We start from the raw sequence: 13,829 nt of genomic DNA on the forward strand, positions 1-13,829 counted from the left end.
ATACATATATATATATATATATATATATGTGTATAACTATATATATATATATATATATATATATATATATATGTATATAACTATATAACTATATATATATATATATATATATATATATATATATATATATATTGTATATAGATATTATGTTGGGATTATCACTCTTGACTGTGCTGCATTGTCTGTATGCGAACACCTTGGATGTATGTACATCTGCTATGGCTCTGTGATAGTGCACATACTGTGTGCTGTAGTGATCGTGGGTTATACATGTGTAGTGACCGGTTATTGTGATGCTGGGTATTACACGGGCATTGGAAACAATGTTAGTGCAGCACCTTTGAGTGGTCGTATTTTCTATATTGTATGTAATAGTTGCATAAAACAGTTATTCTGTATCTGAAACACCTACATGTTATACGAAACAGAATAAGGAACAAAAATGCTACAAGAATAAACTTTTATTCAGGCAAACAACTGATGTTCTGTCCTTTGTACTAGCCGTAGGTATGTTTTGCCCTGCAAAATCTGATGTTTGTAGCACAAATGTCCCACTTTGGCCATTTGGAAAGGTGGCAACCCTATAATTACATAATTTGCATAGCTTACACATACAAATGGGGTATGTTGCAAATCCCAACATTGTCCGTGCAATGTTCGTGTTACGGGTGGTCTTGCACGCCCTGCGGGTGTTTGCTGAATAGCCTGGCAATCATCTTCCCTTGCTGTACTCTTACTCAATCCATAAACACCGAAGGCGTCGTGTATCATGGCCTAGGCTTTGCTGTGTGCTATGTCTATTTGTGGTGTATGCATGGCTGTATGTATGTCCCACTGTCATCACTGGTAAAGGTGACACCCTATAGGTACTTCCTGTAGATTGCTGTGTCATTTGACATGTCAGCACATACCTGCAGATGAACTTCCTCCTGCAGCGCTTTTCATACCTCCTGCATTATCTTGCAGTCGATAATGCTATTTCCTCAGACATGTATCTGTTTCTGATCATACCTATCAACCTCCTAGTGCAAAACATCTGTACAAAGCCTAACATGATAGGGGGACAGATAGGGGCAGATTCTACATATTGCTCTTACAAACGTAGATAGTTGGCAGTATTATAGGTTTTGCATTAGTATGCCCTTTCTGATGGATTTGGGGTCTTAAACACATATGTTTATCATTATTTAATGGCGTCAGTTCTCAGGTATTTGGCAAACAGGTACACATACCTCTCAACCTCCGACAGCAGGAAATCTGGACAAAGCCATAAGTAAAAGTGGGGCAAAGGCCCAAAAGTAGGGCCACTTTTTAAATATTGCTCTTACAAACTTAAAATGTTGATAGAATAACAGGTTTTGCATTAGCGTGAACTTTCTGAAGGGTATGAAGTCTGAAACTCAAATGTGTCTCATTATTTTCTAACTTCAGTCTTTAATGATTCACACTAATTTGCCAGAAAAACACAATTTTATGTAAAATGTACCAAATATATGAGGCAAACATCTGGACATTCTGCAAAATTCTGTACAGTTGAGAGGTATGCAGGTACAGATTGTGAGAGGAACACACCACACATATGAGTCATACACCTGCACATTCGTACAGTTACGCCAATACACACAATACATGGCGCCATCACAGGCCAGTTACCATTACATTCCTATTGCTGAACACACCCACCCACTGGGTTATATTCCTCACACAGGCCAACAGGTGCTTATCCACACTACTTATTCCGTCATGTACCTTATGTGTAGGCCGGTATTTGCGCTTTCCGTCAGTGGCAGAGCTCATGTACGAGTATGGTGGACTGGACACTGTATCGGTGAGACTGCATGACACCCTGAGGGACACATGTCGTTTGAGTCTATTAACCTTCCACATTGACTTTCACAGGCAATATGTTGTAATTCACATTTGTGGACAAACATGCTTATGAGTTGTACATGTTTTGTCATTTGTCCTGATGTCTTTCTTCTCACCTGTCCACCTAGTATCACTAGTTCTGTACATTTCATTAGGACGGGTTACCTTCATACCTCTCACCTGTACACATTATGGGTATACACCCTGGGGTTTGACCTCTGATTCTGTTACATTTGTCATGATAATGTGCCTTTCTGATGGATTGCTGGCAAGCCGTGACGGACTATGTGGTTAGGTAATCATGACTGACATTTCTATTTCATGATTACTAACTCTCATAACATTTGTATTCCCGACTACGCAATTATTCTATCAACAGTCTGACTTTGTCTGAGGTATATTTAATATAGTCCCTATTTGTCTGTCATGTACTATGCCTTTGTCCAGCTGTCTTATTCTGACATTCTGGCAGGTATGGTTACCATCTTGGTCGTATGCGTGTCCATCCATGATAATCGCCTACATGACACTGATATAGGTCCCTACGTCTTCCCCCAATGGTTTACACAATATCCAGTGGGTGGGTTGCACCTTTTTGGTGAATATAGGCGTGTGCTATACCCACATAGGTGTATTGATCACTCCCATGGGGCGTACCTAATAGATCTGTGCCAACCAGCACCTTTGCCCAATTCTGCATACCCATTTCCATACCTGACACACCTCCACAGCACCCATTAGACATGTTTATTGTGAGCGATAATAAAGTGTGAGGACACTTCTGAGCACTCCCCACTCTGCGGATATCAGCTCGTACGTCATACATTCAATCGACCCATGTGTTATTACCCTTGCACCTGCTACTGTTGCATGTACAGCTATATCGTAGTTGCAGCTGTGACGTCTTTAGCATCTATGATGGTTCGCACCTTGTACGGATCAATTTTTGGGGTCCTGCAAAGGACACCTATATTCATGTTTAACGTGTAGAACTTGCAGGCCCTGTCACACTGGTACTTTCCGGGAAATGGTTTGGAAACCATTGGTGTATTCTCCTTTCATGCATGTCTGTCTGTCTATCCATATTAGCTATACCATGACCTATTTATGTACATGCTATATGTACAGGGACATATGTTTGTTGTGTATATATCTATTCATGTATCGTGTGTGTATAGCTATATATATCTGTACATATATACATATGTTTGTACATTCCTCATCTCGTCATTTGCTTTGGATTACGTCTGTGGATATATGTGTATATATATCTCCATATCATACCTTTCAACTGTACAGATTTCCGCTGCATGTACAGCTGTTTGCCTCTTCTTTTGCTCCATTTTTCATAACCTTGTGTCTGTCTGGCAAGTTAGTGGCATATCATTAAAGACTGACGTTGGTAAATAATAACCAACATTTCAGGTTACGACTTCATACCCTTCAGAGAATCCATGCTATTGACACACCTGTTATTCTATCCACTTTCTATGTTTGTTAGGCAATATCTGGGGATAGTCCCTATTTGTGGAGCGTTTTTCATAACCTTGTGTCTGTTTGGCAAGTTAGTGGCATATCATTACAGACTGACGTTGGTAAATAATGACAAACATTTCAGGTTACGACTTCATACCCTTCAGGGAATCCATGCTAGTAACACACCTGTTATTCTATCCACTTTCTATGTTTGTTAGGGCAATATCTGGGGATGTCCCTATTTGTACCAGTTGTTGTCATGGCTTTGTCCGGTTTCGTACTTTACGGGTTTAACAGGCATGAGCCATGTCCATGGAACGTGGGGAAAACACCATTCATTTTCTATTCTGTGAGTGGATTACACACGCGCAGGTGCACTTGCATATCCTTATTGTGGGTTACATATGTTTCATAGATAATTGTGCTTCCGTGAACTTTCATAATTCTGACCGTAACAGTTACATATCTGTATTCCAGTTTATGGACTACTGTGAAACACACGTTCACCTTTACATATTTAAATGTGCGTACTGCAGGAACGCTTTAATTACACTTTCAAGTTATATGTGCAGTGGTCGTAGGTCAACTGGGACTGCATTCACATTGGCCGGATACCGGAACCACTATTCTATTGGTGTTCTCCCTCATTGATATGCATACCCATAGTACTTAGCTACATCAACATATGCCTCACAGCTTCACCTACGACACAGGCATCCATTCTCCTGCTGGGAAAAAGGCGGTACTACATATTACACATTCCCTATTGCCTACTGATGTGGACTCCGGCTGCATTGTTAATCACTCCGAGGGTATGCAGAACACCAAGGCATATAGTCCAGCCACATACATGTCTTTGCTTGTCAGGGTATTCATGTAGTGATCTGAGTTTAGGCTTGTCCACCTGGTGAATGGAACTTCCCTGGCCGAGGTCAAATTTCAGACAAAGCATATGGACAGGGCTTATCTCCCTATTTTGAAGTTTTACCTGTGTTTATAGACACAGGTGTTTGGGCACCTGTCAGCAGCTAATTCTGTTGGCATTACATATTATGGGTAGGTTTATTACAGTCCATACTCCCCGGTGAGGGGTGTTCCCATTCACATTTGACTTATTACCTGTATACAGTCATACGGGGATTGTTATTTTTGGACATGAAGTGACTACAGGTATGCGGTTGTACATTACACAAGTGTGAAGGGCTGCTTCTGTAAATATGTCCGGACCATACCTCTTAGAGCACCGAACCTGCGCAAAATGTTCACCATGGGGGGACAGTTAGGGACACATTTTAACGATTGCTCTTACAAGCTTACAACATTGATAGAATGCTAGGTCTTGCATTAGCATGACTTTTCTGCAGGTTGTGGAGTCTTATACTCAGGATATTTCTCATTATTTACTGACGTCAGTCCTCAGCTATTTACCACACTGGTGCAGATTGTCGGAGGCACACACCAACACTATGGGGTGAACCTGTGGTCATTCTTAGGGTTGCCACCTTTTCGACTGCCCAAAGTGGGACATGTTCTGTAGAGATGTCAGATTTTCCAGGACAAAACATACCTACATAGTACTGAACTTTAACCTTTTTTGTACATATAATAGCTTATTCTAGTAACATTTGAATTGCTTATGCTAATTCACATAACATATTGAGGATTCATATATAAAATAACTGTTTTATGCGATTATTAAAGTAAATTAGGAAATAAACTCTCAGGACATTTGCTATGTCTTGATTTTTTTCACAGGACACAACTGCCTACAGAGGGATTGTTACTCGCAAAATGGGACAGGTGGTGACCATAGTCATTCTGTGAATATCCGGACAGTTGAGTGGTATGGCATGGACCTCTGTAATGCGCTGTTGTGTTCTGGCACAGCAGTAGCTCAGCATTGAAGACTGCAGTCGGAACGTGCGGACAGACAGTTGGGTTTCAGACTTCATACTTCAGACATTAATGCCAATGTGCAAACTGTTATTCTATCAAATTCTATGTTTCTAAGAGATATGTTTACAGATTGTCCCTGAGTTTGGACCTTTGTCTCACTTATATTCACGGCTCTGTCCAGATATCTTGCTCACACAGGTTGACAGGTATGGTCAGTCATGACTGCACACAGTCAGTGTCTCTCACACTTGATCAGGGTTGACCTGTTTACGTAGTGTCTTCCTCGCCCTCATGCCATTTTCCACTTTGCAAATGTGTGCATTATATTCTCCCTCTTATTTGAGTCTGGACACGTGCGTCACGGGAAGGTATTTTATCCTGTGTGGTAGGTTATGCATGCACACTTAGGGCTGGACAGTGTCATGGACCTCCGCTGCACGTTCTGACTTGTGTCCAGATATCTACTGGATTGGACATGATGTCGTCATACCCATTCTACTATTTACACAAGTTGGTCATCCCGTGAAGGATATCCCAAAAATTGGTCAAGATGAAAACAAGTTAGATACCGAAGATTTTTGTGGCTTCACGAAAACGTGCAGGGGGGTTTACCTGCAGGGGATACATGGTTTGCAATCCTGACACTGCCTAGGGTGACAATACCTATTACATATGTGTAGGGGTCACTGTGTGTAGCTGTTTCTGCAACAAACCAGTAGACCAAGTACGGCTGGATTTGGTGGATGTTCTGGTATGGTGGCAGGTTGTGTGTTGTGGAGGGTATGCTGGGTAGGCTATTATGCATCCAGGTGTGTTGCATTTGTTATGGCCAGTTCCATCAGGACCCATCTGTGGGTATGTGATGGTGCCGTATGTATACATTTGTCTCGCGTATTTCCAGATTCATATGTTTGTGGGATTGTGTTCTACACTATGGCCTGTCTGCTTGTCTTGCAGCTGTTTCTACATGAGGTTGTGTTTCTTTCCACTTCACCCGCTGCCCTCTCATACACCTCCGGTTCACCTTTTCTGCATACGACACAAGTATCGCCTTTGAGGAATTTACCATTAAACACACACCCCTCACACGCGAATTACTCACACCCCATAGAGCACTACTTTGGTTGTTGGCCCATGACATGGCCAGAGTTACACATTGACTACCCTACATGTGTCGAGTACCTTTATGGTTGTGTGGACTACCCTGCCATGTTTGCTGTCCACATGCTACACCTCACGCACATAGGTATACGCCCTTACTTCACTTTCATTACTTGGTTGGTGTATCCGGGTACTACCCGTTCGACTGTGTCACATACATGTTCGGATTATACAGCTGCCTTCCGGATTTTGCCAGCCTGTTCTACTCATTGGTAGGATGGCACCTTTTCCTATGTCCAAGCTATTCCTTACACATGTCCGACTGTTGTGGACATTGCCTCCCCACAATCAACGGTTGTATTTCCACCTTTTCAATTGTCCACAGTGTGACATAGGGTTACCATCTGTCCCACTTTGTGAGGGACAGTCCCTCTTTGGGCAGTTGTGTCCTGACATGTAATTGTCAACATGGCAAATGTCCTGGGAGTTTAGGACAAACATATTTCTTATATTTTATGTGATAGTTGCATTAAACAGTTAATTCTGTATCTAAAATACCTGACTGTTATGAGAAACAGACTAAGCAACTAAAATGCTACAGGAATACGCTTTTCTGTAGGCAAAACAGTTATGTTCTGTCCTTTGTACTGGCCGTGGGTATGTGTCAGCCTGTACAGTCTGATGTCTGTACCAAACATGTCCCACTTTGGCCATTTGTAAGGGTGGCAACCCTACTGTGACAGTTGCGGTGAACACAGCATATTTTACAGGCCGACACATACCCACGGTAAGTTCAGCAGAGAGAACTTACAATTCTTGCCTATATCTAAGCTTATTCTTGTAGCATTTCAGTATCTTATTCTGTTTGTTATGACATTTCTGTATTATACGTCCAGTGAATTATGTTTAATGCAACTATTGCATGATGTCTATGGAGGAATTATGTCCTATATTCTCTGGACATTTGCCAGTTTTACATGTTTGTGTCAGGACACATCTGCCCACAGAGGGACTGTCACTTGCAAAGTGGGACAGGTGGTAATCTTGGTCGATGGTACGGATCATACTGTTCCTTTCGGCCTACATGTGTCCGTGTTGTTATGACTCGTTTATATGCTCCTTCTATTTCATTTACATGCGTATGCTATTTCCTATCACATTTGGTATGTGAAATACGGACATACCTTTTGTATGTGACTATTACATGGCTTGTGGGATATGATTCAGACATACGGTCACTACCTATATCTACATTACTCCTCGTGTATTTTGTTATGGACACATCTGCACAGCTATGTTCCCTCCCTCAAATTATGGGTCGGCTGGTGACCATCTCCGTTGGACTGGACGTACCTACTGGCGGCGCGCTAACATCTGATATGTTTCACTTCCACATGGTATAGCTATCTACACTACGTTGGACTACAGGCACACAGTTTTCCTGAATTTTGTTCATGGGTAGGGACCCGTTATTCCCTACCATGCATTTGTGTTTGAGTCTTCATTTTCTGTTCGCAGGGACTCTGCTTTGCATACGTTTCATTCTCCATGGATACTGATAGGTACGATTACTATTGCTGGCGGAATATAATATTCAGCAGTTTAGGTTGCTCCTCGGAAGCCGACATTGACACGCCTCCCTGCGCAACTTTGATATGCCCCTTGCACTCGCGCACATTTCCTATGCACATGGCTGTGGCGGCTGTGCGCCTTCATTAATATGCATATGGCGTGACTACTCCACATCTATGCCGCACGGCCGGCGCAAGCCTTACGCCGACCTTGCACCAAGCTTCATGAATCCGGGGGATGGTTTATACACTGAGGAATGCTGTTTAAACCATTTACTATATACTGTACAGAATACACTTGCTTGCACAGATTGTTTTTGCATTTGTACATACATGGCTGTAATGTATACTCAGTCCAGTTTACAAACTTAACATTAAACTGAAGCCTGCTAATTACATTATTTGAAACATTAAAATGTATTTTTGGTATTAACACTTTGTACCTGTATTTACTTGCAAACAGATTATTAATGACATGTATGCACAATTGTGACGTCTTATTACAATTACCAAACAGGATTTTTTGTAGAATGTTTGAATACTTAACAATAATGTTTTAGAAAAATGTAAGCCATTTGGCCTGGTGACCAGTCTTGTTTCCTTGACCTTATAAATTTCAGTACCAGTAACATTTTATCTTATACAACATTCCTTGTAACTACCCATTCCAGCCTGAAAGATTTGAGCTCACATACTTTTTTTTCTTTCTACATATTCCAGATGCTTAACCCATAACTTCTTCAGCACTTACTCGCACCTTTAGTCATTCGTTGATATACTTGCAACTTGATACTAGAATGCAGTTGTAATAAACATTAACTTGCCTAACTATGCATAATATTGTTTTTGAATACTGTTTGTGCTGGAGCCTTTGCTATTTTTGATGCTATTATACAATTACAAAATATTGTAAGAAACAAAATAGATATTGACTTAACTAACACATGCTTAAAACAGATATATTTACATAATTTACATTTGTTGTTGTGTGCCTTTTGCTGCACTTTAGGTGCAAAGAAAATACATGCAGTCAGTCTTGTGATGTCATGTCTTTACTGCTTTTAGCTTTACTTTCATTTGATTTCTATGCCCTAGAACTGTTTTGTTATTTGAAATGGTTTGAAAAATCACCATTTAAGTGCCTTGCTTTAACTGAATGAAAGTTTCTGCTGTGTACACAACCATTTTCTAAACGTAGAATAGTACGCTGTAAATTATTTCCTATCAGTGTAGCTGTTGCTTTAACTCTTTACTAACCAGATTATATTTGTCAGTATTTTGTTTTGCTGACTTTAAGGCTCTTATGTACTTTTGAAAAAGTGTTTGCATATGTTGTCTGAACTTTTTGAACTCACTCTGACTGTCTTAGAAGTTTATTAAATCTTTTTGTCAGTTCACCATGAACCTCATCTCTGTTTTTATCTGTTTTGTAATGTGCATTGGTTTTATGCCAGTTTTGTCTACCAAGATGTACAGAAGATTCTGTAAATAACCGACTTGACTGATATTGTAACTCTGAAACTAACATTTTACATGTGGTGACAGGACATAATGCAACTGGTTGTTTACTATTACTGTTATGCCATTGCACACAGAAAGCAGTTTCATATGACTTGCACAATGAACGTTTACTGTCATACCAATGATGTTGCTGTTTCAGATACCAGTTAAATGTAATGCATTTACATAAAGCATTGACATCAACTTTATCTAGTAAAATACTACATGTGCTACAGTTATGTTTATACCAATCTTTAAATCCTGACCATACATGTGCTGGACTATTATTACTGTCTACGTGAAAGGTAGTCTTAAACTTTACATTTTTGTGTTTTATGGCATCCATGTTGTAGAATAAGAAACAAAAAGAGAATTACCAGTTTCTGTGTGGAAAGAGATCAAGCCTTCTGTTGAGAAAGCATGGAAAATCTCTCAGTAATTCTCCCAAAAGGTGGTCAAACACAGCTGGCAGATTCAGCTGTGCAAATGTACAGGACCTGTGGAACTTGTAGAGATCAGCTGTGCTGTTCTGCAACTGGATCTTTTTGCACAGGATAAACAAGAAGGCAGCACTGCAACTGGACGTACTAACTGAATAAAATAAAAAAGAAGCTGTAATTGTCACAAAAGGAAACCATTTGGTCCGTCAACTGTGGCTCACCATTGAAAAATTATATGCATGTCTTCTGTTGGTTTCTTGCTGTTACTTGCATTAGTACACATGCATACCACAGTATCTAGCTCTTAGTATGACCAACTACTTTAATACTGTATTGTACTAAGTACAGTAAATACACTGAGACAAACTATTTCAGTTAGTATGACTTTACTATTACATTCTTCTTTTGGATCTGCAAGCATTCAATACAGATGCTCTCAAGTCTCTATGGCAAATTCCCAAAGCTTGTTTATACACACTCAGATTTATACCAAAGTCTGATATTTTTTCTCAGTCTGATGTATAACAGTCTTCCTTTGTCGAACACTTTTTATTTGTTCTTCTAATTTATGATTTGTCCTTGATTCCTTTTCAAGTTCTGTGGTTCAGGGAAACTCAGTCTTGCATTATCTGAAACATGGTGTTCCAGCACTATCTGAAACTTGATGTTCTAACTTTATCTTGCTTGATGTTACATATTTTTACTTCACTGATGTCTTTCCAGCTGCCATCTGCACAGCTATTTTTACAGACTTTGTTTCTCAATAACATACTCCTTTACATGGATGCCGATATCTAATTAAGCTATATATGTTTTCCAGCACACTTACTACTTCCTAATTTTCAACATTTTATACTATTCTAAATTAATCCTTTATCATTCTTGCAGCTTTTTATTCAAGCTAATAATCATGCTAGCAACAGTTTTGAAAAGACAGTGAATATACTAAATAAAACAGAATACTATAATTCTTTCAGAGGTGACTGAGTAGTCATGGACTTAGGGATACACATAGATAGTAATCTAGCCTTTGATCATCACGTGTCTACAGTGGTGAGGAAATCATTCTATGTTGCACAACTTATAAACAAAGGTATGGCATTTAAGTCCAAGGAAGTCATTGTTCCACTGTATTCGGCATTCATCAGACTTATTATTGAGTACAATGCCCCCTTTGGTATGTACCAAACCAGGCATATCCACCAATTGGAGTATCCAAAGAGGTTCCTCACTAAAAGAATGCAGACTGTCTCAAGCCCCTATCCCTGTATTCTGTCTCCTACAGCTTTTTGAGGGAAGATCTATCACACCTCACTCTGTTGGACTTCCTGCATATCCACAAAACAAACAGCACCAGAATCACCTATTCTAAAGACTTAAACCTTGCCTGTGATATAAATAGGATCTGCTTCAGAGATAGGTATGTATCCCAGAGACTACCCCATCTGTGGGACAGGCTTCCCATCCACGTGAAGCAGAGTTCCTCCCTAACTCAATTCAAATGTAACTTGGACAATTGGATGGGAAACTAGAAATGTATCCCTGGTTTGGCACCTATGTCTCTAATGGACACAGGTAACCTGTAAATGGTTCATCTCCCAGGCCCATGCTTATACTTGTCAAGGGTAGCAGAACTTGTCAGATATTTGGCATGCATGGCTAGTCTTAAAAAGGCCCTTGTGGTTGTTAGTCTAGTGAACACCTATGAACCTATGAGCCTAAACACCTATGAACCTTTCAAGAAGGTATAACAAAGACAAATGCTTGATGCCAAAGCCGTGGTTTAAAACTCAATACCAATACCAAGAAATGCATTATAGTAACTTTTGGGAAGTCTGCCAGCCCGGGTAACTATGCCATCAATAAAACACCCCTAAAAGTTGATTCATTAGTCAGGAGATCTGGGAACTCATTTAGATAGTAACCTAGTCCAAGGAAGTAAGATAATCCTTCTATGTTGCTCAACTTATAAGCAAGGGCATGGCATCTATGTCCAGAGACGTCATCACTGAACTCGGCCCTCATCAGACCGATCATAGAGTATAATGCCCTCTTTGGTATGTACAGTACCAGACACATGCAACAACTGGAACATCCACAAAGGTGCCTTACAAAAAGAACACAGGGAGTAAACAACAATGTTCTATGCTGATCATTTCAAAGCCCTGTCTCTTTACTTAGGATCATACATACTTCTGAGAGGTGATCTTTGCTTGACATGCATAGCATCCCTGGACCCTGTTTTGATGAACCTTCTGCACATCCACAAAGCAAACAGCATCAGAACTACTAGATTAAAAGACCTAAAATTTCCTTGCAACATTAATAGGACATGTTGGAGAGACAGATATGTTTCTCAGAGAATTCCCATTGTCTTGAACAGGCTTGCCATCCATGTTTAGTGGAGTTCCTCCCTATCCCTTTTTAAGCACAACATGGGTAATCCTCCCTATCCCTTTTTAAGCACAACATGGGTAATCAGAAATTCACCCCTGATCTGGTGCCTTTTTCTGTGATGGGCAGACACAATCAGTAAATCACCCCCCCCCTGTATACCCGTATAAATCAAATTTGTGGTTCACATTTGGATTGCGTTGGCTAGGCTTATAAGGACCCAAGTCATCATTATAAATGCAAAATAAATAAAAAAACAAACAAATAAATATATTTTTAAATGCATGAGTTAATGATTTATGTTGTATAACAGCATAGTTTAATTTGAAGTGGGCTCCATTTTTATGGGTCAGTTCATTAGTTTTGGTTCGTTTTTATGAAGGAAGAAAACTGATACATTAATCAACAGCTTGTTGAAAGTGTTTTTGCTAGTTTGTTAAAGAAATAAGAGCTGAGATGATCATAAGTAAGAGCTGATTGTTGAACTCTGGTGAAATATGAAATGGTAACTCTTTGCTGAGATTTGATATATACTGCATGCTATAATTTGCAGACTCTTGTCTGTAATGACATAATTCCACTTTGTGTGTGGGTCTAGTAATAGTATTAGTAATTGTAATAGTGCTGCATGCTGAACAGATCCTTTCACAAAAAACAAAATTGTTTAGTTTTAGCCCACATTGTCATCCATAAAAAAATGTATTAAATAACACAGAAGATTGCTCTTACATTGTATCTCAGGATATCTTGCCATCAGAAGAAAACCCCAGCGTAGTGTTGTAGAGGTTGTTTCTGTCCCAGCTCCAAACAAATTTGATGTTGAGTAAACAAGGTTTTCATCATGGAAATACGTGAATTCATTTTTAGCCCTCTGCAAGGAACAAGAAGCAAATAGTAATCCTTCTATAACTGTTAATTTGTTATCTCAAATACATTTAGAGATGAGTATTATGTAATGATATACTAAACGTCTATTTCACCATTCTTTGCAATTTTATCAGCACATTTTTTTTAATTTTGCTATTGACAAGGAGTCATTTGCTGCTGTATAAGGTTCCTGACACTTTGCCTTGATTTACTGGTATAGTCTGTGGTTGGAGGTTTGCATTTATTAATTTGTTTTAGATGATGGGCTTGAAATTTGAGAGATCCTTAATGGATGCTCAACGTTCCTCAGCAGAGTTTTTATATACAAGTATCACACAGGAAAAAGAAAAAGTCTGCTGCTTCATCTTTCCAAGGTTAACCCAGAAATATTCATTAGTAACCTGTCATCTATTAAATGGAGCTTCCTAGAAATCTTTGCTTAGATGATGCTGTAAATGAATTCAGTACAACTTTCTTGAATATACTAAATGGCACTGCATCTCCTAGAAGGAAGAGACTAAAAACAAATAATGCAATTTGGCTATCCCAAAAGAGTAGAATGCTAATACACGATAGATAAAAAGCATGGAAAAAAATGACACAAATATAAAACAGCACAATAACTTGAAAAAGTCAGAATGATTCTCAGTCGTACTAAAAAGCAAATTAATGAAGACAAAAAACTATACTGCAATAACTTTCAGAATAATAGTAA

The 13,829-nt window shown here is 39.4% G+C and overlaps 1 protein-coding gene across 3 annotated transcripts in view; it reads right to left on the reverse strand.

Annotated features, from left to right (window-relative positions):
* LOC122816727 (cytochrome P450 2K1-like) overlaps positions 1–13,829 on the reverse strand; it is a 657,641-nt gene that overhangs the window by 310,704 nt on the left and 333,108 nt on the right. For all 3 annotated transcript variants that reach the window (XM_044089718.1, XM_044089719.1, XR_006367097.1), the window contains exon 6: positions 12,977–13,118. In XM_044089718.1, coding sequence (XP_043945653.1) covers positions 12,977–13,118 — 142 coding nt within the window. The remainder of the gene's footprint in view (positions 1–12,976; positions 13,119–13,829) is intronic.

Source organism: Protopterus annectens, chromosome 12.part0 (genome assembly GCF_019279795.1).
Source record: "Protopterus annectens isolate FY-2018-M chromosome 12.part0, PAN1.0, whole genome shotgun sequence".
Taxonomy (NCBI): Eukaryota; Metazoa; Chordata; order Ceratodontiformes; family Protopteridae; genus Protopterus; species Protopterus annectens.